General features: G+C 46.9%; 1 protein-coding gene across 1 annotated transcript in view; it reads left to right on the top strand.

Moving 5' to 3' along the window:
- The window catches only part of WDR49 (WD repeat domain 49), a 459,475-nt gene that overhangs the window by 406,670 nt on the left and 25,305 nt on the right, over positions 1-27,500 (top strand). Inside the window, exons 17-18 of the mRNA XM_063916191.1 lie at positions 6,013-6,119; positions 15,029-15,175. Of these exons, the coding sequence (XP_063772261.1) occupies positions 6,013-6,119; positions 15,029-15,175 (254 nt within the window). The remainder of the gene's footprint in view (positions 1-6,012; positions 6,120-15,028; positions 15,176-27,500) is intronic.

Genomic DNA, 27,500 nt, shown 5'->3' with positions numbered 1-27,500 from the left:
TGTTAAAGAATCTCCAAAAGAGCTTCTTCAATCCGTCTGTGGACAAATGACTGGGGTTGTAGTGTTGCCCCTTCCTCCCTGTGTTGGTGGAGAATTTGTTAGTACTGCTCCCCAAGTGAGACCTGCATAATAGATTATTTCTTCTGGATCACTGAGATGCGTCCCTAATATTATTGTTAAGTTACTCCAAGGGTCTATCCCCCTGCCTATATGGACTCCTGCTTGTATCAGTATCCCTGTTGTAGTTTCTTCTTCTCTTCAGAAAGTAACAGCTAACACCGGGAATGCTTGGATGTGAGAAATACCTATCAGTGTGTGTAGGAGAATCTAGTTTCATTATTCAGCAGACAACCCGACTCCCCCCCACCTTTTCAAAAGCATATTGACAGAGTACATATAACAGTGCAAGGATACAAAAACAAAGATGACAGTAAATCCTATATCTGTTATCTGCGTGCACGGCAGCTGTTTGAGACTGCACGGCACATGGGTCTTAGACCTGGAATTATGTGGTTCCTAGGCCAATAGGTTATGATGTTAAATCAATCATTCTTAATGTAATGTTCCAACAATTCTCTTTTTAAAATGACAACCTTTTGTACAATAAAATTCATCATCATTTTCCACATAACCAAATGAGACTTCAGTGCTTGTAATTGCCAGCAATCTTGGTGCTACAGACCCTTTGTATTTTCTTAACACAACAACACAGGTACAAGATTTGCATATACCTCTTTGGTTATTTATCAATTCAAACTGGTTATCAGCATTAGAACATATCTTGGCCATGCGCCACCTTTATAAAACGGCTCTATTTTCTTAATAAACATGCATTAGTACTTGTACAATTTAAAAGTTTTCTGCATACTTGATTAATTCCCCCTGTGCACTTGTGACAAATTATCTGAAATTATTTACCCATAATTCAACAATATAACATAATTCAACAATATAACATACATGTATGGTACCTTAAAAAAAAATTTCTTCTGACTGACGCTGGGCTCTTTAAGATATCCTCTGACCTTCCCGACTTGACTCTCCCCTTGATTTACACAGGAAGCGCTGAGTTCAAGTGAGCAGGTAGAAATCTACACAATAAATCTCACTTACCGGTTTTTTTTTTTTATCAGCGGTTCCTGAAAGATCAGAGGATTTATTGCCAGTGGAGGAGATGCTGGAATACCCCGGACGATGCTCCCAAATGATAGGGTATATTAACCTATTCAGGTCTGATTATGAACTCTCTTCAGTCATCAGTCAGAATGCTGTTCCCCTTTAGCAACCGGTTGGAGGTCAATGAATGATAAGATGACACAAATTTATGCGTAACCGAAGCAAATCATAAGTGACCCGCTCGGGGGCCGTCATGGCTTTATTATTTATAGCTTGAACACAAAGGGTTTATGCTTGCCAATACATTTTAGCCAATCAGAATACACCATGTATGTCTTGAATACATCGATTGTCATACAATGTTAGAAGTGGCAACTAGGACAGCCTTGAAAATGGTTATTATTTCGTTTATCAGTCTTTCGGACATAAACTCAAAAGATTTCTTTCTTTATTCTTCTCAATTAGCCTTGGATATATCTGGTGTTGCTTTGTCCGTCTTGGATACATTTCCAATACATTTAATGTTGCATTTGTCTTGTACAAGTCATGCCTTAAAAAAGATTATTCGGCAAATATAGTATTCTGACCAGCTCTGCACATTTTTCTTAAGGACATATCAACTCATTTTGTGATTAACAGTAAATATCTTAATAAATGCGAAAAACGTGAATCAATATATATATATACTATACTGCGGAAGCTCCTACACTATCACCAGTGTCCTAAAAAATGCAGTTGTACCCAATGTCCACTTAACCACGGACATGTGGACAAGTGGAGCAGGGCAGACTCAGAACTATATGACTGTGACAGCCTAATGGGTAGATGTATTGCCTCCCGCAGCAAGAACAGCAGCGGCGGCACCAGTAGCAGCATCTCGCAAACGCCAACTCGTTCCTAGGCAGGCTACGCTTTGTATCACTGCTTTAGATAAGAGGCACACAGCTGACAACCTCTTACGGAAACTGAGGAACATCATCGCAGAATGGCTTACCCCACTTGGACTCTCCTGGGGATTTGTGACATCGGACAACGCCACCAATATTGTACGTGCATTACATGTGGACAAATTCCAGCACGTCCCATGTTTTGCACATACACTGAATTTGGTGGTGCAGAATAAAAAAAAAAACGACGGGGGCGTGCAAGAGATGCTGTCGGTGGCCCGAAGAATTACCGGCCACTTTCGGCATTCAGCCACCGCGTGCCGAAGACTGAAGCACCAGCAAACACTCCTGAACCTGCCCCGCTATCAGCTGAAGCAAGAGGTGGTAACGAGGTGGAATTCAACCCTCTATATGCTTCAGAGGATGGAGGAGCAGCAAAAGGCCATTCAAGCCTATACATCTACCTACGATATAGGAAAAGGAGGGGGAATGCACATGATTCAAGCGCAGTGGAGAATGATTTCAACATTGTGCAAGGTTCTGCAACCCTTTGAACTTGCCACACGTGAAGTCAGTTCAGACATTGCCAGCCTGAGTCAGGTCATTCCCCTCATCAGGCTTTTGCAGAAGAAGCTGGAGAGATTTAAGGAGGAGCTAAAACGGAGCGATCCCGCTAGACATGTGGGACTTGTGGATGGAGCCCTTAATTCGCTTAACCAGGATTCACGGGTGGTCAATCTGTTGAAATCAGAGCACTACATTTTGGCCACCGTGCTCGATCCTTGGTTTAAAGCCTACGTTGTATCTCTTTCCGGCAGACACAAGTCTGCAGATGTTCAAAGACCTGATGGTGAGACACTTATCATGTCAAGCGGAACGTGACCCGCCAACAGCTCCTCCTTCACATTCTCCCGCAACTGGGGCTGCGGGGAAAAGGCTAAGAATTCCGAGCCCACCCGCTGGCGGTGATGCAGGGCAGTCTGGAGCGAGTGCTGACATCTGGTCCGGACTGAAGGACCTACCAACGATTACTGACATGTCGTCTACTGTCACTGCATATGATTCTGTCACCATTGAAAGAATGGTGAAGGATTATATGAGTGACCGCATCCAAGTAGGCACGTCAGACAGTCCGTACGTATACTGGCAGGAAAAAGAGGCAATTTGGAGGCCCTTGCACAAACTGGCTTTATTTTACCTAAGTTGCCCCCCCTCCAGAGTGTACTCCGAAAGAGTGTTTAGTGCAGCCGGTCACCTTGTCAGCGATCGGCGTACGAGGTTACTTCCACAAAATGTGGAGAAGATGATGTTCATCAAAATGAATTATAATCAATTCCTCCGTGGAGACATTCACCAGCAATTGCCTCCAGAAAGTACACAGGGACCTGAGATGGTGGATTCCAGTGGGGACGAATTAATACTCTGTGAGGAGGGGGATGTACACAGTGAAAAGAGTGAGGAATCGGAGGATGAGGAGGAGGTGGACATCTTGCCTCTGTAGAGCCAGTTTGTGCAAGGAGAGATTGATTGCTTCATTTTTGGTGGGGGCCCAAACCAACCAGTCATTTCAGCCACAGTCGTGTGGCAGACCCTGTCGCTGAAATGATGGGTTTGTTAAAGTGTGCATGTTCTGTTTATACAACATAAGGGTGGGTGGGAGGGCCCAAGGACAATTCCATCTTGCACCTCTTTTTTTTATTTTATCTTTGCATCATGTGATGTTTGGGGCTAATTTTTTTAAGTGCCATCCTGCCTGACACTGCAGTGCCACTCCTTGATGGGCCAGGTGTTTGTGTCGGCCACTTGGGTCGCTTAGCTTAGTCATCCAGCGACCTTGGTGCAAATTTTAGGACTAAAAATAATATTATGAGGTGTGAGGTGTTCAGAATAGACTGGAAATGAGTGGAAATTGTGGTTATTGAGGTTAATAATACTATAGGATCAAAATTACCCCCAAATTCTATGATTTAAGCTGTTTTTGAGGGTTTTTTGTAAAAAAACACACCCGAATCCGACAAAAAAATTTCAGGGAGGTTTTGCCAAAACACGTCTGGCAAAAACTTTTCTGAATCCAAAACACGGCCGCGGAACCGAATCCAAAACCAAAACACAAAACCCGAAAAATTTCCGGTGCACATCTCTAACAGATACCTCTGCAGCATAAGAATATTTGTTGTACGGTATTGCACAGCTGCTTCCCTGCGGCTGTGCAATACCAACTGTATCGGAATCAGGCCAAGAGTATAGTTTAGCATTAAGATTAGGAAATTAAATGTTGTTGATTTAACATACAGTACACATTGACAGAGTTTTCTTTGACTAGTGGCTTTAAAATGTAGCAGAACTTGGTATGATCATTGTTTTATCATATCAACAAACCAGATGTAAGTACATGTATTTACATTTTTGTAATCCATAAAATGAATGATTAGTTCAATTATATTTACTTTGCCTTTGCTTTAGGTCAGGGGTGGGGAACCTTTTTTCTACCAATGGCCATTTGGATATTTATAAAATCCAATGGCCATACAAAAATTATCAACTTAAAAATTAGCCTGCCCCCAGTCAGTAGTTATGCCCACAGTCAGTAGTTATGCCCGATTAGATTTGCCTCCAGTCAGTTGTTATGACCCATTAGATATGCCCACTGTCAGTTGTTTTGGCCCATTAGATATGCCCCGTCAGTTGTTATGCCCCATTAAATATGCCCTCTGTAGTTATGCCCCATTAGATATGCCCCCTGTAGTTATGCCCCATTAGATATGCCCCCTGTAGTTATGTCCCATTAAATATGCCCCCTAGTAGCGCCGCTTACACATACACACATTAAAAGGAAAAAAAAACCACAATGCTCACCAGCCCTGCTCCTACTTCCGAACTGCTGCCCTCCCTCTCCTCGGAACTATGGGAGAGATGCCATGACGTCTCTCCCATAGCGCCGCACAGCCACACATGTACACTGCCTGAGCCAGAAGCTGGAGCTCAGGAGTGAGCTCCTGCGTCTGGCTGCTGCTGAGGAGCCGGAGCGCCCGCTGGTGGTAAAATCTCAGCGGATGCTCGGCATCTCCTCTCGTTTAGGTGAGCCTGGCCGGGCCGGATCAAGTGGCTTCGAGGGCCTAATACGGCCCTCGGGCCTTAGGTTCCCCACCCCTGCTTTAGGTCAACAGGTACAAAAGGCTGACACGGTCCAAAGATCGACATGTAAAAAGGGGATCAGTATGAGATACCGCCGGACGGGATCCGGGCGGTCGGAATACCGACACCGGGATCCCAACCAGCACAATCCCGGCAGGGGGCGAGCGCAACGCAGCCCCTTGCTTTCACGGTGCCTTGCTTCGCTCAGCACGCTAATTTATTCTCCCTCTATGGGTGTCGTGGACACCCACAGAGGGAGAATATGTCGGGATTGTGCCGGTCAGGATCCCGGTGTCGGTATTCCGACCGCCGGGATCCCATCTGGCGGGATCTTGACCGCATCCCGTAAAAAGTAGACAGCAAAAAAATGTCAACAATTAAAAAAGGTTGATAATGGTAGATACAATATTTTTTGTTTAAACTTTTTCATACTTTACCATCCACATGGATTACTGGACTACATTTGGTAATAGTAAGCTGCGCCAAGCACAGCGGCACGCTCGCCATGCGGTACACTACTGGGGTTTTTTAGTAGGGCAAAAGTGAAAAGAAAAGAAAACTTGTGTTGACATTTTTTGTGTTGAAAATTTCCATGTCGTCCTTTTGACCCTCTTGACCCTGTCAACCTTTTTTACGATCTAGCTTTACCTGCCGACCTTTTGACCCTGTCGGCCATTTGCATATCGACCATCTGGAGTCAACCTATTGACTATATTGTAGACCTTTTTCACATAAATCTGTTGAACCAAATCCGAATGCAACATCTTATATTGTTTACTAGTTTTTGAGCTAACCTGACTGTGTGCTACATTGCAGGCATATAAACACTATACATATTTACTGTACTTACTTCATAATCTTTTCATTTATTTAGATACAGTCCATGGGAAAACACAATTTTAGGTAGAAAATATAGAGAAAATGGTTTAAAAGAAAAATTCCATTCAAACTTCATTGGTGATTCAGTCCAAAATGCAATCGGTAAGTATACCGCCAGTGACTTTTTTTCTTGTTGTTGTTTATCCATATTATATTTATGATACTTTTACTGTAACACTGTCGGTCATAAATAAAATATTACCAGTCACAATGCTGCTTAAGGAAGTTTTTGATTTGCGCTTGAAACATGATATAAAATACTGCCTCCAAGCATAGTAAGAAAAATCTGAAGATAACATACTTTCTGAATAGCCAAGCATATATCATTTTAAAAACAGTATTGTATCATTCTAAACTTAAAACTTTAGTCTATTAATCTGTTAACTTTTACAGAGGTAAAAGTAAAAAGGAAAATCTCGGAGAAAGCGGTGTTGATTTGACAGTGATTTATGCTAGTAGATGGTAACGGTAGACTGAGATTGTTCATACGGACACCATTATCAGTTTTACAGTTCCTGACCAAATCCAGAACTTTAGAGCAGAAGTTAAATAAGAGATTACTCACATGTGCTGCAGGTATTAGCAAATCAAACTATTGAGAAGACCAGTGATCCATTTAAATATGAATCACACTTACCACACATATGGAAAAAAATCACATTACATTGTACTTTATTTTTATCCTTTATGTGTTACGTAGAAAAATCCTATACACTGGATCAAATACACATAATAGTTTTCAATATGCAGTGGTAATACGTTGGAAACTGTACTACGTTCAAGCACAACACAAATGTAAACCTTTTATTTGTTTGAGATATACATTCACATACTTTAATCTGACTTATAAAAGTTTTGCCACTATGATGATCTGTTTTAAAGTGGATACTGGAAGGTACTGGCCTGCAGTCCTTTGCACTCTCCAAGAACACACTGTACCCAGAACCACCAGGTTTGTATATACCATATCTCTCAATCTGTGGTCTATATCACTATAGAGATGAGTGGCATGTAGTAAGGGGAATATGGGGAGTGGCTTCTGGGGGCATCAGGGAAGTCTGCGTGGCATGTAAAGGATAGTCTGATTGGCATATGCGGGTTGGGGGGGGGAGTTTAGCACACATGTTTGATCTGAAGTCTTGTGGGGGTGGGGTATACATGTGGGAGCTTTGCGGATTTTGATAAGAGTAATGTGTGGGTGGTAATGTCATTTTGAGATTGTTTTTCATTCCTGAAATAAAGAATATTGTGTGGACCTTTGAAGGTTCATAGGCCTTTATAGTTTACTAGGGTGACCATCCCTGGCATAAAATATACAATGGATATAGAAAGGATGGTATAACATCTTGTGTCTTGTTATGTGGTGGTGGCTGCTCAGTTTTAATTGTGGCAGGTAAATTCTATAGCAGTAACGAGCGCTATGATATAATGTAGTGTAAAAGCAAATTATAATTATGACAGACAATTAAGGTTATAAAGAATAGGATTTTAATACCTACCGGTAAATCCTTTTCTCTTAATCTGTAGAGGATGCTGGGGACTCCGTAAAGACCATGGGGTATAGACGGGATCCGCAGGAGACATGGGCACACTATAAGACTTTGAATGGGTGTGAACTGGCTCCTCCCTCTATGCCCCTCCTCCAGACCTTAGTTGGAAAACTGTGCCCAGGGAGACGGACATTTCGAGGAAATAATTTTTATTAAACACGGTGAGTGTCATACCAGCTCACACCACGAACATACCGCAGAACGTGGCATTCAATACAACACCAGCCAACGGCATGAAAAAATACACAGCCACATGCTGATAAAATATGTAACACACCCTGTGTGTCAACCCAATCAATAATAAGATACCGCATGCCAAGGCATGAACAACGTCAGCAACAGCCTGACAAAAAGAAACACCACAAGAGTGTAACCCTAACCAATAACTGCAGACACAGTACGCACTGGGACCGGCGCCCAGCATCCTCTACGGATTAAGAGAAAAGGATTAACCGGTAGGTATTAAAATCCTATTTTCTCATACGTCCTAGAGGATGCTGGGGACTCCGTAAGGACCATGGGGTTTATACCAAAGCTCCAGACCGGGCGGGAGAGTGCGGACGACTCTGCAGCACCGATTGAGCTAACAAAAGGTCCCCATCAGCCAGGGTATCAAACTTGTAGAGCATAGCAAAAGTGTTTGAACCCGACCAAGTAGCCGCTCGTCAAAGTTGAACCGCCGAGACTCCTCGGGCATCCGCCCAAGAAGAGCCCACCTACCTAGTAGAATGGGTTTCCACCGACTTCGGTAACGGCAATCCAGCCGTAGAACGAGCACGCCGAATCGTATCATAGATCCAGTGTGTAACAGACTTCATAGCCGCAGGTGCCCCAAACATGCTGGGAGCATACCGGACAAACAGAACCTCTGTTTCCCCAATCAGAGCCAAATTGGCAATCTAAAAATTCGAAGCCCTGACTTCATTGAGAGGCTTTAAATCAGCCAATGCATAAGTAACCACAGGCATTAAAATAGGCTGGTTTCTGCGAAACACAGAAACCTCTTTTGGCAGAACTATTATCCGAGTTCTCAATTCCGCTCTATCCACATGGAAGATCAAACAGGGGCTATTGTGAGACAAAACCGCTATTTCCGAAAACCCGCCTTGTGGACGCCAAGGTCAATAGCATGACCACTCTCCAAGAGAGAAATTTTAACACAACCTTTCATAAAGGTTCCAATCAGCGTGACACAAGAAACCGCAACACCATGTCAAGGTTCCACGGTGCCAATGGGGCACAATTGGAGGTTGGATGTGCAGTACTCCTTCCACGAAAGTCTGAACTTCCGCAAAGGTGGGCAAATGTTTTTTGTTTTTTTTTTAAAGAAAATTTCTAAGGCCAAAACTGGACTGAAATGGAGCCAAACTTTAGGCCTGCCTCCACACCTGCTTGCCAAGAATGGAGAAGAACGACCCAGCTGAAAGTCTTCCATAGGAGCCTTCTTGGATTCACAACAAGACACATACTTACGCCAAATACGGTGGTAAGGCTTTGCCGTTACTTCTCTTCTAGCCTGAAGAAGTGTGGAAAACTACTTCATAGGGAATACCCTTTCAGGCTAGGATATGATGTTCAACCGCCATGCCGTCAAACGCACCCGCGGTAAGTCTTGATACACGCCCAGATCTTGCTGTAACAGATCCTCACATAGAGGAAGAGGCCAGGGATCTTCTATGAATAAATCTTGAAGAACTGGATACCAAGCCCTCCTTGGCTAGACCGGAACAATGAGGATCGCCTGAACCTTTGTTCTTCTTACGTTTATCACCTTCAGAAAGAGTGAAAGCGGAGGGGACCCATAGACCGACTGAAAACACCCAAGGTGTCACGAGGGCGTCCACTGCCATAGCTTGAGTGTCCCCTGACCTGGAACAATATCCCTGAGGTCTCTCGTTGAGGCGAGACGCCAACATGTCCAATTGAGGCACTCCACAAAGACTGACACTTCTGTGAAAACTTCTCGATGACGACTGTATTTCTCCCGGATGGAGATCGCGTCTGCAGAGGAAATTCATTTCTCCGTCGTCTACATCCGGGACGAAGACTGCTACTATAGCGTTTACCTGTCTTTCGCCCAGCAGAAAACTTTTTCGGCTTCTGCCATTGCCGCTTTGCTCCTTGTTCCGCCCTAGCGGCTTACTTACGCCACTGATGTCAAGTCGTCCGACAGAATTAACACGGGCAGAGCACAAAGAATGTGTTTGTTGAAAATAGCTCTTAATTCAAGAAAGCTTATTGCAGACAAGCTTCCCAGCTTGACCTTTTCCTCTGGAAATGCTTCCCTTGGAAAGACTGCTCCCCAGCCTCGGAGATCTGCTTGCATGGACACCAGGATCTAATCTTGGATCCCGAACCTTCGTCCTTCTAGGAAGTTAGACTGTGCAGACACCACAGGAGCGATATCCTGACTATTAGGATTATATTCCGGTGCATGTGCAGGTGAGACCTGGACCCCATTTCTAACCGGTCCCCTGAAAACCACTCTGGCATTTGACCTGCTCACCGAACAGGCCTCTTAGGCCGCACCCATCTTCTTCATCAACGGAACATATTGATGGATTGTCACTGCAAATCTGATCCGACTCTGGATCCTCAGACCTCTTTCCACAGGAAAACACAGAACCTCAACCGTTCAGTATCTACTCTGATACCCACCTCCGACATCCGCGTCGTTGGGAACACAGCCATTCCCTGTGTTGAAGAACAGTCAGAGAGAAACAACAATTTGAACCACTTGTTTCATGACCTCTCAGTAATCAGGAGAGCGTCTCAGTACAAAATAACAATGGCTCTAACTATTGAAAGAAAACCATCATACTGCCAACACTCTGGTGAACTGGCAAAGACAATCCTGGATATCAACCCAGGCAGGCTGAATGCTGAGAAAAACGCATTTAAACCCTTTTTCTACCTTTACGTGCTGGAGCTCCCTGGCCTGAGAGATTTCATCCCGTAGTTCAACTTCGTAAGTAGAAATGTTTGTTTTTGTTTTTTTGTTTTTTTTAACAGGGACAGCAGGACAAAATCCTGAACCTGACGCAACTCTGGTATGGCGTTGCGTACTACCTCCCCTTCCCAGGGCCGGTGCAAGGTCTCTATGCACCCTAGGCAAAGCTTCAACCCGGTGCCCCCAGCTTCAACCCGGTGCCCCCTAACCTGCAACCCCCCTGCAAGAGGTGCATCAGGGCTATGAGGAGCAGCCATTGGGTACCCCTCGGGAGCCATAGTTACATCCGCATCCTATGCGCCTTCACATGACTTGATGTTACTCATGTCGGCACAGAGGAAGCGCTGAGGCACTATGTGGTACAGCCTGATAGTGGTGGCTGCACTTGATTAGACCCGCAGCAGCAGCCAGCGCAGTGTAAAAGGAGGAGGCCGCATACAGAGACATCCTTCAGTTTTTTGCTAGATGAATTCAGTGGCGCCCTCCAGGAGCTGGCGCCCCTAGGCAGCCGCCTAAAGCTGCCTAATGGTAGAGCCGGCCCTGCCCCTTCCAGAGGGGAATCGGTAAGATCTATTTAAAAAATCAGTGAGGGGAATCATCTGTAAACTCCAGTATGACCCCCTTTGGATTCTATTATTAACTACCAGGTCCAAGTTCATTCCCGGACTGACGGAAGAGCCTTAGACGAGTTCCCACTGGTGTGGGCTTCAGCCAGATAGACCCAGCGACATGCGGTGGATGTGGTAAAAACAGAAGACAATATCCGCTTTAGCGAACCTAACAAGGCTGAAGAGCTCTTACCTTTTCACCGTCCACTATCTACCCAGAAAAGGAAAAAAGAACGGTATCGAACCGGTTAAAATGACTGCATCCCACAAAAGAATGCGTCACCAACCGTTGTGAGGGAATCTAACTCACGAAGGTAGACTTACCAGTGGTATCCGCCGAGAGTGACTTAACTGAGGCATCCCAAAACAGCGGTACACCGTCACAGGGAAAAAACTCCAGTATCTCTCGGAGTCAGCCTCAGCATTTCCCCGGCCACACCTCCTGTATACGCACGGCAGCCAGCCGCAATGTTATAGAGAAGAACCAACATAAGAAACATCCCCTCTCTCTCTAGGGTAATTCTATCGGATGCCTTTCCGAATACAAGCACTCCCCCATGCGCATGTAATGTAAATAACTTCAAAGCATATAAATAAAATATCACTTAGCTTCCTGTATACGATCCTTTGTGACAGGGTCCCGTGCCGACCAGGAGTTGACTTTCACAGTATTCTATCCGCGGCGGGAAAAGAATAAACACTCGGACTCCTCGTGAGGATCTGAGACCAACTCGTCACGGCCCGACCTAGAGCTTTATCAACAGAGCGACCAGCACATGAGAAGGAATACTTTTACTTCAGCATTCATTAGAAATCGTAATATGACATATTGTAATACACATATACACACATATTCTATAAATATATATATATATATATATATATATATATATATAAATAATACATATAAGCAGATTGTCCGGAACCGTCGGGTCCCTAGTGACATTAATGTGTTCTGAATGTGTATGACCATGTACTGAATGCCCAAGTTGTGGATCTAACCAGGAAACCTTATGGTCGACAGAAAACCTAGTATTCGTCGACAGCAGGGAGTAGTAACCAGGCAAAATAACATTCTTGCGACCCCGAGGGGTCCGAGGGAAGTATACATATATAATTTTAATCTCAGTTCCAACCAAATACTACCATGTCTGTGCTCGAGCTCCAGGTCCATGGAACAGTACCATACATATACACATAAAAATATATACAGGTTAGTTACAGGCCAGCATGTTAATTTACACCCAGTAATAAAGGTTGGTGCCGACAGGGTCACCCACATAGTACTGTGTCTCCCCTACAGCGTTTACTTTTGAAAAGCATACAACTACCGACCTGCTGACACTGCATCTACTGAATCAAGTATCAACAGGAGTCAGCGATGCCGACAGAGAGATTCCCATAGCTGTTTGCGACATAGCACTCACACATGTCGACACATGTGCACTAAAAAGCTATAATGGGTATATCTGACAGGGAAAACACAGACATATATGCACAACTCAATAATTACATGCCCATTTCATTCTATATTGCACTAATCACTGTGCCCCCCCCCTTCATTTACACTGTACACATTGCTTTGGCGGGGACCGTGGAGAAAATGGCGCTGTATCATGTTGTGAGGGCTAAGCCACGCCCCTTCTCGGCGCGCTTCAGCCCCGCTATTATTTTAGCCTTTTATGCTGGCAGGGGTCCGTATACAGTGCCTATGCCCTGTATACATGTTTAGTCAGGCTTAATGGAGAGGTATATTGCTGCCCAGGGCGCCCCCCCTGCGCCCTGCACCCTTGTAAAGCCGTTGGTGTGTGGGAGCATTGGCGCGCTGCGCAACCGCTGCGCGGTACCTCTGAGACTCTGAAGTCTTCTGCCGTCACTGAAGTCTTCTGTTCTTCTAATACTCACCCGGCTTCTTTCTTCTGGCTTCTGTGAGGGGGGTGACGGCGCGGCTCCGGGAACAAGCAGTTAGGCGCACCAAGTGATCGAACCCTCTGGAGCTAATGGTGTCCAGTAGCCTAAGAAGCAGAGCCCTTAACTCAGAAGTAGTAGGTCTGACTTCTGTCCCTTCAGTCCCACGAAGCAGAGAGCCTGTAGCCAGCAGGTCTTTCCTGAAAATAAAAAACCTAACATAAAGTCTTTCAGAGAAACTCAGTAGAGCTCCCCTAGTGTGTGTCCAGTCTCTCCTGGGCACAGAATCTAACTGAGGTCTGGAGGAGGGGCATAGAGGGAGGAGCCAGTTCACACCCATTCAAAGTCTTATAGTGTGCCCATGTCTCCTGCGGATCCCGTCTATACCCCATGGTCCTTACAGAGCCCCCAGCATCCTCTAGGACGTATGAGAAATATAAACATTGGAATCACTTGAGTTGTTTTTTTTTAAATGTTTTAATATTTTAACCTTAATTGTCTATCATAATTATAACTTGCTACACTACATTATACCGGTTGGTATCGTGTGACCAGCGGTCATACCGACGGCCGGATCCTGGCATTGAGATGGCCAGCGGGGTGGTGGGGGGGGGGGGGGATGCACACGGTCCCCCTCCTCTGTTGAAACGCCCCTGAGTCCCTGTTAGTTGGCATGCCGACTTTAGGAATTGTGAGGGGGCGGGATGTAGCCATCGGTATTGTGACCGCCGGTCACATAACTGCATCCCCATTATATCATAGCGCTCGTTACTGCTATAGAAAATACAAATGGATATTCACAAGTGCCACATGAACATGAAGGTATGTGGCACTGCGTTGGATACATTACAAGCACTAATGTACTGTTGAGACTAGAGCTGGACATTTCCATTCAATTAAATTCTGCTCAATATTTCTGCAATGTTTGCACTGTATTCATACCTCCCAACTTTTATTAGTCCTGAGGCGGGACTCTTCTGCGCAGCATAGCCCTGGGCACTCGAAAAGGGTGCGTGGCCTCTGGAAATGGGGCATGGTCTCAGTAATAGGGGGCGGCCATCTGCCACGCCTCCCATTTTCGGCACAGTTGGGGCCTGGCCAGAGTTCTGGGAGCTGCTGGTCATGCCCCTGTCCCTCTGTCTCCTGTGAATAGATGCAGTGAGCATGCACACAGTGTCTATTCACCGCTGCTCTGCAGCAGAGCAGCGAGTGTCACGAGCTTCCCAACTGCCCCTCGCAGGACACTGCGGCCCTCGGGCTGGACAGCGGGACAGTCCCAAAAAATGGGACTGTCCCGCGAAAATTGGGACGTTTGGGAGGTATGCTGTATTTTATATACACTGTGTAATCATTTGGTGTAACTAGTATATGTATATACAGGCTGAGGCAAAAAAAACACCCAGTTCTTAAAGGTTAACAAAAAAGGCATGGTAAATACTATTCCAAATCTTAGTACATAATCTGAAAATGCATAGAATACAGTTAATTTCCACGTGGTTTTGAATATGATATTGTCATTTCTAGGCATATAGCAGCCTTCAGTTCATTAATGGTTCTTGGTCTCAGCTGTCAGAGGGCTCCGCTGGCTGAGTAGAGGTGTTACATGATGCTGATGAGGATTGTTTTTAGCCTAGTAACGAAAATTCTGTTTAGTAACATAGCCAGACAAATGAAAGTGAGCTTCATCAAGAAATTGCAGCGATAACACTGTAAATGACCTGCCAAGTGATGCAAAACTTCAGAAATGTACTACAAGTGTGTATCACGAATGAAGGCCCCCATCTGTATGATATCATATTCAGAACAAATTGAAAATAAAATCTCTTCCATGTACTTTTATAATATGTAGTAACATTTTGAATAGCATTTACCCTGCCTTTTTGATATGCTAGAAGAATGTTCTAGGTTACACATTTGCTGTAGCAAGTAACATGGATGGAATGTGGGAAAATTGAAGAAGTAAGTGAAATGGTTGTCCTCTCTGCCTCATTGCAGGTACCTTTAGCTTGTTAAACATAGGTTCTCTGCAGGATACAGATGAAATGAGCAAACCTGATTTTGTCATAAATCCTGACAAATACTTTGGAGAGAAGACAGAATATAACACATCTAGCATTGTAGAATTACCTACGTTCACAGAAAGTAAGTAATCATACCTTGGTCATAAAATATCTAATGCACCATATTATGGGAGAAATGTATCAAACCTTCTAAAGAGGACAAATGGAGAAATTGGCCATAGCAACTTTAATTTGTCTAGAACAGCGGTTCCCAACCTGTGGTACGTGTACCCATGGGGGTACAGTGCGGACTGCTCAGGGGTATTAAAAACAAAACCGGTAATGCTCCAGTGTCCACCCGGCACATGCGCTGTCACGCGTGGAGGATGCCGGGTAGTCCTGAAAGTGTGGCGCCAAACTCCTCCTCCATTTCCCGGCCTGCTGGGAGCATGACTGTGATGTAATCACACTCCTGCGGCTGGCGCAGAGAGGACCATGGGGGCTGGCTGGACATGTTGTATAGGTCGCAGCGTCTTTGTCACTGCCACTTCTTTTTTTTTCTTGCTGCGTGGGGCAGGCAGGGACCAGGGCAGCAAAAGCCAGGACTTGGAGGTAATTGAAAGAATTTTAATCACTCAGCATTCTGAATTCTGTGGAATTGAGTATCTCTCTCTCTCTCTGTATATATATATATATATATATATATATTTATACCTAACAAAAACAAACTTTTCTGTCAAGGACGGATGGGTGGGGGGAATTTATGAGGCAAGGGGGTACTCATAAATGAAAAGCCTAATCAAGGGGTATGGGAGAGAAAAAAGGTTGGGATCCGCTGGTTTAGAATATTCTATAAAATGATAGGTAAAATCTGATTGGTTGCTATGGAAAACTTCTCAACTGACCTTCTTTAGAAGGTTTGAAACATCTCCCCCAATTGTACCTTATGTGACCTTGAATAATGAAAAAATAAGATTTTAACCTACCGGTAAATCTTTTTCTCCTAGTCCATAGAGGATGCTGGGGACTCCGTAAGGACCATGGGGTATAGATGGGCTCCGCAGGAGTCATGGGCACCACAAAGAACTTTTAGTATGGGTGTGCACTGGCTCCTCCCTCTATGCCCCTCCTCCAGACCTCAGTTAGAGAAACTATGCCCAGAGGAGATGGACAATAAGAGGAAAGGATTTTGTTAATCTAAGGGCAAGGGGGGTCATTCCGAGTTGTTCGCTCTGTATTTTTTTCTCGCAACGGAGAGATTAGTCGCTAATGCGCATGCGCAATGTCCGCAGTGCGACTGCGCCAAGTAAATTTGCTATGCAGTTTGGTATTTTACTCACGGCATTACGAGAATTTTTTCTTCGTTCTGGTGATCGTAATGTGATTGACAGGAAGTGGGTGTTTCTGGGCGGAAACTGGCCGTTTTATGGGTGTGTGTGAAAAAACGCTACCGTTTCTGGGAAAAACGCGGGAGTGGCTGGAGAAACGGAGGAGTGTCTGGGCAAACGCTGGGTGTGTTTGTGACGTCAAACCAGGAACGACAAGCACTGAACTGATCGCACTGGCAGAGTAAGTCTCGAGCTACTCAGAAACTGCACAGAGAAGTATTTTCGCAATATTGCGAATCTTTCGTTCGCAATTTTGCTAAGCTAAGATTCACTCCCAGTAGGCGGCAGCTTAGCGTGTGCAAAGCTGCTAAAAGCAGCTTGCGAGCGAACAACTCGGAATGATCCCCAAGATTCATACCAGCCCACACCAACCACACCGTATAACCTGGAATATACGCAACCTGTTAACAGTATGAACAAAAAACAGTATCAGTCAAAGACCGATCCCAACTGTAACATAACCCTTATGTAAGCAACAACTATATACAAGTCTTGCAGATTTAGTCCACACTGGGACGGGCGCCTCTACGGACTAGGAGAAAAAGATTTACCGGTAGGTTTAAAATCTTATTTTCTCTTACGTCCTAGAGGATGCTGGGGACTCCGTAAGGACCATGGGGTTTATACCAAAGCACCAAACCGGGCGGGAGAGTGCGGATGACTCTGCAGCACCGATTAAGCAAACACGAGGTCCTCATCAGCCAGGGTATCAAACTTGTAGAATTTTGCTAAAGTGTTTGAACCCGACCAAGTAGCTGCTCGGCAAAGCTGTAATGCCGAGACGCCTCGGGCAGCCTCCCAAGAAGAGCCCACCTTCCTAGTGGAATGGGCCTTTACCGAATTTGGTAACGGCAATCCAGCCGTAGAATGAGCCTGCTGAATCGTGGTACAGATCCAGCGAGCAATAGTCTGCTTAGAAGCAGGAGCGCCAACCTTGTTGGCTGCATACAGGACAAACAGAGCCTCTGTTTTCCTAACCCTAGCCGTCCTGGCTACATACATTTTTAAGGCCCTGACTACATCCAGGGACTTGGAGTCCAACAAGTCACCCTTAGCCACAGGCACCACAATAGGTTGGTTCATATGAAATGAAGAAAACACCTTAGGCAAAAATTGAGGACGAGTCCTCAACTCTGCTCTATCCACATGGAAAATCAAATAGGGACTCTTGTGAGACAAGGCCGCCAATTCGGACACCCACCTTGCAGATGCCAAGGCCAATAACATGACCACCTTCCAAGTGAGAAATTTTAATTCCACCGTTTGAAGAGGTTCAAACTAGTGAGATTTCCGGAACCTTAACACCACGTTAAGGTCCCAAGGTGCCACAGGGGGCACAAAAGGAGGCTGGATGTGCAGCACTCCCTTCACAAAAGTCTGGACTTCTGTGAGAGAAGCCAATTCCTTCTGAAAAAATATAGATAGGGACGAAATCTGTACCTTAATGGAGCCTAACTTCAGGCCCATATCCACTCCTGTCTGTAGAAAGTGGAGAAAACGGCCCAGATGGAAATCTTCCATAGGAGCATTCTTGGCTTCACACCAAGATACATAATTACTCCAGATACGGTGATAATGTTTCGCCGTCACCTCCTTCCTAGCCTTTATCAGAGTAGGGATGACTTCCTCCGGAATACCTTTCCCAGCTAGGATTCGGTGTTCAACCGCCATGCCGTCAAACGTAACCACGGTAAGTCTTGGAACACGCAGGGCCCCTGCTGCAACAGGTCCTCCCTGAGAGGAAGAGGCCACGGATCTTCTGTGATCATTTCCTGAAGATCTGAATACCAGGCCCTTCGAGGCCAATCTGGAACAACGAGTATTGTCTATACTCTTTTTCGTCTAATGATGCTCAATATTTTTGAGATGAGGCAGAGGAGGGAACACATAGACCGATTGAAACACCCATGGTGTCACTAGGGCGTCTACTGCTACTGTCTGAGGGTCCCTTGACCTGGCACAATACCTCCAAAGCTTTTTGTTGAGGTGTGATGCCATCATGTCTATTTGAGGAAGTCCCCAATGACTTGTTATCTCTGCAAAGACTTCTTGATGAAGTCCCCACTCTCCTGGATGGATATCGTGTCTGCTGAGGAAGTCTGCTTCCCAGTTGTCCACTCCCAGTATGAAGACCGCTGACAGAACGCTTACGTGATTTTCCGCCCAGCGAAGAATCCTGGTGGCTACCGCCATTGCCACTCTGCTCCTTGTCCCGCCTTGGCGGTTTACATGAGCCACGGCTGTGACGTTGTCTGATTGAATCAGCACCGGTAGGTCGCGAAGAAGATTCTCCGCTTGTCGTAGGCCATTGTATATGGCCCTCAATTTCAGCACGTTGATGTGTAGACAAGCCTCCTGGCTTGACCAAAGTCCCTGAAAGTTTCTTCCTTGTGTGACTGCTCCCCATCCTCGGAGGCTCGTGTCTGTGGTTAAAAGAACCCAGTCCTGAATGCCGAACCTGCAACCCTCTAGAAGGTGAGCACTCTGCAGCCACCACAGGAGAGACACCCTGGCCCTGGGGGACAGGCTTATCTTCTGATGTATTTGTAGATGGGACCCTGACCACTTGTCCAGAAGGTCCCACAAAAATGTCCTCGCATGGAACCTGCCGAAGGGGATGCCTCGTAGGCTGCCACCATTTTCCCCAGAACTCGAGTGCATTGATGAACAGACACTCTCTTTGGTTTTAGCAGGTCTCTGACCATGTTCTGGAGATTCCAGGCTTTTTCTCTTGGGAGAAAAACCCTCTTCTGTTCCGTGTCCAGAATCATGCCTAGGAATGATAGTCGAGTCGTTGGAACCAATTGTGACTTTGGCAGATTGAGAATCCAACCGTGCTGTTGTAGCACTCTCAGGGAGAGTGACACGCTCTTCAGCAATTGATCTCTCGATCTCGCTTTTATCAGGAGATCGTCCAAGAACGGGATAATTGTGACTCCCTGCCTGCGCAGGAGCACCATCATCTCCGCCATCACCTTGGTGAAAATCCTCGGTGCCGTGGAAAGCCCAAACTGCAACGTCTGAAACTGGTAATGACAGTCCTGTACAGCGAATCTCAGGTACTCCTGATGAGGAGGATATATGGGGACATGAAGGTAGGCATCCTTCACGTCCAGTGATACCATAAAATCCCCCCTTCCAGAATGGATATCACAGCCCGGAGCGACTCCATCTTGAATTTGAACTTTTTCAAGTACAGGTTTAGGGATTTTAGATTTAAAATGGGTCTGACCAAACCATCCGGCTTCGGGACCACGAACAGGGTTGAATAGTACCCTTTCCCCTGTTGGACCAGGGGAACCTTGACAATCACTTGCTGTTGACACAGCTTTTGAATTGCAGCCAATATTACTTCCCTTTCCGGGGAAGAAGCTGGCAAGGCCGACTTGAAAAGTTTGTAGCCTTGGGATACAATTTCCATCGCCCAAGGATCCACATCTGAAAAAACCCAGACCTGGATGAAGAGTCGAAGACGTGCCCCCACTGGTGCGGACTCCCTCAGTGGAGCCCCAGCGTCATGCGGTGGATTTAGCAGAAGCCGGGGAGGACTTCTGCTCCTGGGAACTAGCCGAAGCAGGCGTTCTCCTTCCTCTACCCTTACCTTTGGCGAGGAAGGAGGAGCCCCGACCTCTTCTGGACTTATGCGACCGAAAGGACTGCATCTGATATTGTGGAGTTTTCTTTTGCTGTGGGGGAACAAAAGGCAAAAAAGTAGATTTACCCGCGGTATCTGTGGAAACCAGGTCCGCGAGACCATCCCCAAATAAAACCTCACCCTTGTAAGGTAAAATCTCCATATGCTTCTTTGAGTCGGCATCACCCGTCCATTGGCGGGTCCACAGGGCTCGTCTAGCGGAAATCGCCATGGCGTTCGCTCTCGAACCTAGCAGCCCAACGTCTCTCTGAGCGTCTCTCATATATAAGACTGCGTCTTTAATGTGACCTAAGATCAATAAAATTGTATCCCTGTCTAGGGTATCAATGTCAGTTGACAAAGTATCTGTCCAAGCCGCAACTGCGCTACATAACCATGCCGATGCAATTGCCGGTCTGAGTAAAGCACCCATATGCGTATAGATAGATTTTAAGGTAGTCTCCTGTCTGCGATCAGCAGGATCCTTGAGGGCTGCCGTGTCTGGAGACGGCAGCACCACCTTCTTGGACAGACGCGTTAAAGCCTTGTCCACCCTGGGCGAAGATTCCCACCGTACCCTGTCCTGTGCAGGGAAAGGGTACACCATAAGAATCCTCTTGGGAATCTGCAGTTTTTTGTCTGGAGTTTCCCAAGCTTTTTCAAATAACTCGTTCAGCTCACGGGATGGTGGAAAGGTAACCTCCGGTCTCAGGGACAGAGGGGTCATCAGTGATATGCAAAACATCTTTTATTGCAATAATCATATAATGAATACTTTTGGCCACCCTTGGGTGTAACCTCGCCTCATCGTAGTCGACACTGGAGTCAGAATCCGTGTCGGTATCAGTGTCTGCTATTTGGGATAGGGGACGTTTTTGAGACCTAGAAGGGCCCGGTGACCCAGTCGAAGCCGTGGATTGATTCCCTGCTTTTTCCCTGGACTCTGCTTTGTCCAATCTCTTATGTAATAAGGTCACATTTGCATTTAAAACATTCCACATGTCCATCCAATCATGAGTCGGCGTTGTCGACGGAGACACCACAATCATCTGCTCCACCTCCTCCTTAGATGAGCCTTCCGCTTCAGACATGCCGACACACGCGTACCGACACCCCCACACACACAGGGATATATCTATAAGGGGATAGTTCCCCACCAAGGCCCTTTGGAGAGACAGAGAGAGAGTATACCAGCACACACCCAGCACCAACTGACACTGGAAACCAATTCCCAGATATAGCGCTTTTATATATATAACCGTGTAATACACTCACTGCGCCTTACAAGTGCCCCCCTCTTTTTCTGCCCTCTGTCACTGTGTTCAGCAGGGGAGAGTCCGGGGAGCCAGCTTCTCTGCAGTGCTCTGTGGAGAAAATGGCGCTGGCTAGTGCTGAGGGATCAAGCTCCGCCCCCTCCAGCGGCGGGCTTCGGTCCCGCTCAATTTTATAAAAAGTGGCAGGGGATTTATTATATACTAACTGCCTCCGCAGCCAATATCAATATAAATGCCAGACTAGAGGTTTATATTGCTGCCCAGGGCGCCCCCCCCCCCCCCTGCGCCCTGCACCCAACAGTGCCTGCCAGTGTGTGTAGTGTGTGGGAGCAATGGCGCGCAGCGTTACCGCTGCGCGCTTACCTCAGGGAAGATCTGAAGTCTTCTTTTCTTCTTATACTCACCCGGCTTCTATCTTCCGGCTCTGTGAGGAGGACGGCGGCGCGGCTCTGGGACGAACGGCGGGGGGAGACCTGCGTTCCGACTCCCTCTGGAGCTAATGGTGTCCAGTAGCCTAAGAAGCAGAGCCTATCACTTAAGTAGGCCTGCTTCTCTCCCCTCAGTCCCACGATGCAGGGAGCCTGTTGCCAGCAGTGCTCCCTGAAAATAAAAAACCTAACAAAACTCTTTTTCAGAGAAACTCAGGAGAGCTCCCCTGTAGTGCACCCAATCTCCTCTGGGCACAGGATCTAACTGAGGTATGCAGGAGGGGCATAGAGGGAGGAGCCAGTGCACACCCATACTAAAAGTTCTTTGTGGTGCCCATGTCTCATGCGAAGCTCGTCTATACCCCATGGTCCTTACGGAGTCCCCAGCATCCTCTAGGACGTAAGAGAAAAAGCTTATTTTCACGTAATAAATTATGTGCATGGACTGGAATTAGTGAACCAAAGGCTAGCCACACAAGGAGCGATGTGTGCGGCGGATGCTCGGAGTGTCCGAGGGACGATATATCGAGGCGGTCCCCACACACGGAGTGATCCTGTGCCCGCCTGCTATGCTGGCCCTCCCCCGCATAGCGCTACATGGGATCGTCCGCCTGCATAACTGATCATTTGAACATGCAGAAAGATCAGCGATGCGGGCAGACGACCCAACGGGTGCGCGCAATGGACAACATCATGCCTACACATATAGCTGCTATATCGTTCCAATACGTCGGATTGGCAGCTATATCGTGCCGTGTGGGGGCCTTAACACTGATCATGAGCTGTGAACTGCTGTTGTAGGAAGTGTGGAGATGGGAGTGGCCATTTTCCACACACATTCTAGTACTCCGTGACCTTACTTAACTCTTCCCCAAGTACACCTATATACTGTTGCGTCCCTCCGACCATCCTAAGTGCACCAAAACTCTCCTACACCTCTGCTCCAAGTTGCGGCACAGCTACTTTGTATGCAATGCTTCTGTATTACACATGGTACCACTTTTCTTTAAGAACAGAGGATTTGGGCTCTGTCTACATTAGTACATAGAGCGCAATGTTTGTAGAATTTATGTAGATCATGTTTTATGAAACGTACACTTACTTTTCAGATCTACAGCTATTTGTCGCATCTTGTAAAACAAATGCATCTCTGGCTTTAGATCAGTGCTGCGCAGAGGCGTCGGAATGGGGGGGGGCAAGGGGCAGCTCGCTCCCCCCAAACATGAGAGAGGCGCCTACCGCCGCCGATACTAGCGGCAGCGCTACAGGCCGCACCATCCCTGTACAGTACGGCGGCTGAGATAAGCGCCGCACATAAAGGGCGCTTCGGCCGCGGACCGCGATTCACTGACTGTCACTGCCCTTGACAGTGACAGTCAGTGCTGCTGCTGCTCCCATGTAGCGCTCAGATCACGCATATGTATTGAGCGGCTGAGTGTCACGGCGTCAAGCCGCTCATTACATATGCGCAAGCTGTGCTGGGGCCGGACCCGGACGTCGCAGCGGAGATACCGAGAGGAGACTTGTTTGAAAATGCGGGGGCCGCAGGGCCGGCGCCACCATTAGGCAGCTTTAGGCAGCTGCCTATGGGCGGCGGCCACTGGAGGGCGGCACTACACACTGGCAATGAGTGGCTGCTGTCTTATACAGTGACTCTAGCCTCAGCTCAGTCAGCCAAGCTCCACCTTTTTTTAAAAGACGAGGAGCAGTCATGGATGTCATCGCCGCCAAGCTGCCACTGGGTCTGTGAAATGTGAGTGAAAAAGTCAGGTGAAAGCATTGCGAACACTGACTCTATCCTCTTTCTGCCATCCTGCCGCGGCTGCCCACCTCCGCGATAGCACTTGGCTGTCTCGGCATATTGCCGCCCCGCGCTTTGACTGCATCTGCTCCCGAATGTGCATCACCCCACGATTGGGCTCCTGGCCTCCCATATATAACCCCTCCTGCCCTCCGTTATTGTGCTCCCGCACGGCGCATCAATATGCCCCCCCCCCCGCGATTGAGCTCCCGGTCTCCCGCATGCCGCTTCTAGTCACACGCATCTTGAAAATCCGCTCTCTTCTCTCTCTCCCCCCCGTGACTCTGCTCCCGCTGCCTGTTACCCGCACCCGCAATATCTTGTAACTCTCCACACACCCCCGCGACTCTGCTCCCCCCGCTGCTTGTTACCCGCACCCACTGGGCTCCTAATCTTGAAAACCACACTCATCTCTCCCCCCCCCACCCCGCGACTCTGCTCCTGCTTACCTGTACCTGCACCCACTGGCTCCTTCATCTCGTAACCCGCACCCCCTCCCCCCCCCCCCCCCCCGCTACTCTGCTCCCCCCGCTGCTTGTTACCCGCACCCACTGGGCTCCTAATCTTGTAAGCCACACTCATCTAACCCCCCCCCCCCCCACCCCGCGACTCTGCTCCTGCTTACCTGCACCCACTGGCTCCTTCATCTCATAACCCGCACTCCCCCCATCCCGCGACTCTGCTCCCGCTGCCTGTTGCGCTGTAGTAAGTTTAGCAGCCTGCAGCTCCATGTCTTCAGGGAAGAAGGGACAGAGGAAAGTGTGCAGTCTCTCTCTGTCCTGTGCATGGGTCATTACAGCCTGTCTTTCCCATCAACAAAGCAAGAGACAGGCTGTATTATTTTTTTGTTCTCCAGTCACCAATTCAATTTGAATATTTGGCTCTGGTTTTATATATATATATATATATATATTATTATATATACACATACATACATACATATACACACACACACACACACACACACACACACACACATATATACAGTGCTCGAAGTGGTCCGGTATACTCCGGTATGGCATACCTGCACTTCTTCGAGCACTGAGGGCGGTATGTACTAAGCGACGCTACTTTTTACAAATCTGCCGTGGAGCGGCCATGCTGGGAGTTCGGGGGGGGAATGATCCAGTTACCCAGCTGCCCAGCTGTGGCACAATGTACGTCCCGTGTACTCGGGGTGGCGGGGGCGATCTGACTGTACCAGAGCTGGGCGCCTGTATCTGGGTGCAGAGTGAAGCTGTGCTTGTAATACGCCGGACACTGCCCAGCTACCTCTACACTGCTGCCCCTGCCTGGGTGAGAGTAGCATAAGGGCTCCTGGCAGGGTGCTGCTGATTTTATGTAGTGTGTGTCATTTACTGTGCATCTTTCTGTGTCATATTTTATATTGTGTGTGTCACTGCATAGGTTACTTTGTGTGGGTGTCACTGTATAGGCTACTGTATAGGTTACTGTGTGTGTCACTGCATAGGTTACTGTGTGTGTGTCACTATAGGCTACTGTATAGGTTACTGTGTGTGTCACTGCATAGGTTACTGTGTGTGTCACTATAGGCTACTGTATAGGTTACTGTGTGTGTCACTGCATAGGTTACTGTGTGTGTCACTATAGGCTACTGTATAGGTTACTGTGTGTGTCACTGTATAGGTTACTCTGTGTGCTATAATGTGAATTTTGGCTCATACCATGTGCTATAATGTGAATTTCGGCTCATTCTGTGTGCTATAATGTGAATTTTGGCTCATACCGTGTGCTATAATGTGAATTTCGGCTCATACCCTGTGCTATAATGTGAATTTCGGCTCATACCGTGTGCTATAATATGAATTTCGGCTCATTCAGTGTGCTATAATATGAATTTCGGCTCATTCAGTGTGCTATAATGTGAAAGGGTCACCAGTACTAGATAGTATAATGGGTCCTACTATTGTGGTACATAATGTGTATAAGGGAGGTCATTCCGAGTCGTTCGCTCGGAAAACGAGCGAGGGAGGTCATTCCGAGTCGTTCGCTCGGAGGTCATTCCGAGTCGTTCGAGCGAACAACTCGGAATGAGGGCCAAGGGGTATATGGGCCCTCATTCCGAGTTGTTCGCTCGCAAGGCGATTTTAGCAGTATTGCACACGCTAAGCCGCCGCCTACTGGGAGTGAATCTTAGCTTCTTAAAATTGCGAACGAAAAAATTCGCAATATTGCGATTACACATCTCGTAGCAGTTTCAGAGTAGCTTCAGACTTACTCGGCATCTGCGATCAGTTCAGTGCTTATCGTTCCTGGTTTGACGTCACAAACACACCAAGCGTTCGCCCAGACACTCCTCCGTTTCTCCAGCCACTCCCGCGTTTTTTCCGGAAACGGTAGCGTTTTTTCCCACACGCCCATAAAACGGCCTGTTTCCGCCCAGTAACACCCATTTCCTGTCAATCACACTACGATCGCCTGAGCGAAGAAAAAGCCGTGAGTAAAAATCCAAACTTCATAGCAAATTTACTTGGCGCAGTCGCAGTGCGGACATTGCGCATGCGCACTAAGCGGAAAAACGCTGCGATGCGAAGAAATTTTCAGAGCGAACGACTCGGAATGACCTCCATGGTGTGGTAAACTACACTGAAGGACACGCCCCCTTTTGAGTGGCCACGTCCCCTTTCTGGAGCACACGCGCGCTAAATTACAACCTTCACTTTTCCATACCCCCACTTCAAAATTTCCACTTTGACCACTGTGTGTATATGAGTATACATACTGTGTAGATAGATAGATAGACAGACAGACAGATAGGTATTACGTGTGTCTAGTTTTTTATATATATATACTCATCTACACAGTAGCTGGGAGCAGGGCCGGACTATAAGAAGGGCAACAGGGGTGGTAGCGGTGGGGGAGGGGGGGTTATGGCTGAAGTTTTGCCTAGGGTGCCAAAAAACCTTGCACCGGCCCTGGGGGGCCGCCCGTTCCAGCTTGTCCACCCGCCCGCCCGGCGTCCTGTGGTGGTATGTCTTCCTTGCACTGTAGGGACATATGTATATCTGGCAATGGGGGTATATATGTATAACTGGCACTGGGGGTATATATGTATAACTGGCACTGGGGGCATATATGTGTACAGTATCTGGCACTGGGGGCATATATGTATAACTGGCTCTGGGGATATATATGTATACAGTATCAGGCACTGGGGGCATATATGTATAACTGGCTCTGGGGCATATGTATAACTGGCTCTGGGGGCATATATGTATACAGTATCTGGCACTGGGGGCATATATGTATATCTGGCACTGGGGCATACAGTATGTATAACTGGCTCTGGGGGCATATATATATATATATATATATATATGGTGCAAAACGACCCGGCACTCATTAATCCCTTCAACCAAAGTATGGTGCTCACGGTGCCTTCCCACAGGGTTGCAGCCCAGCAATAGAGAGAACAAAACGGGCGGCACTCGGAGTCTCAGTCTCAATAATCAAAGTGCAGTGACTTTATTGTCAACATAGACATCAACGTTTCGGGGTCACAGCCCCGTCGTCAGGATAAGTGACATAAGTGAAATCAAGTGTATAAATACCTTATTGTGTAGGATGACTCCTCCCGTCAGTGTAGCCCACGCTGCCCGGATCCCGGCCGCGTCGCCCGGTCCCTACGGAAGTGACGCAGCGCCGGTCCGCCCAGCAAGACGCGCTGACACTGTTAATAGGGTTGTCATGGTTACTCACAACATAAATGAAGAGGAAGTTTTCTGTTACTTCCAGAGACATTTCTAAACAACAAATTTGTGAATGATGTACATTAAAGTGCTCACGTGCCTGTAAATCAAAAAATACTGTGCAAAAAATATGTGAACTTTAAAACCACACAAACAAGACAAAAAACGTAATCATCACAGGAATGTTACAATTAATATACTTTATAGCAAATTTTGTTACTCTACTTCTTTC

The sequence above is a fragment of the Pseudophryne corroboree genome, chromosome 4 (genome assembly GCF_028390025.1).
Source record: "Pseudophryne corroboree isolate aPseCor3 chromosome 4, aPseCor3.hap2, whole genome shotgun sequence".
Classification (NCBI taxonomy): Eukaryota; Metazoa; Chordata; class Amphibia; order Anura; family Myobatrachidae; genus Pseudophryne; species Pseudophryne corroboree.
Note: the sequence above shows the minus strand (reverse complement) of the source record. Positions and strands in the feature narration are given on the sequence as shown.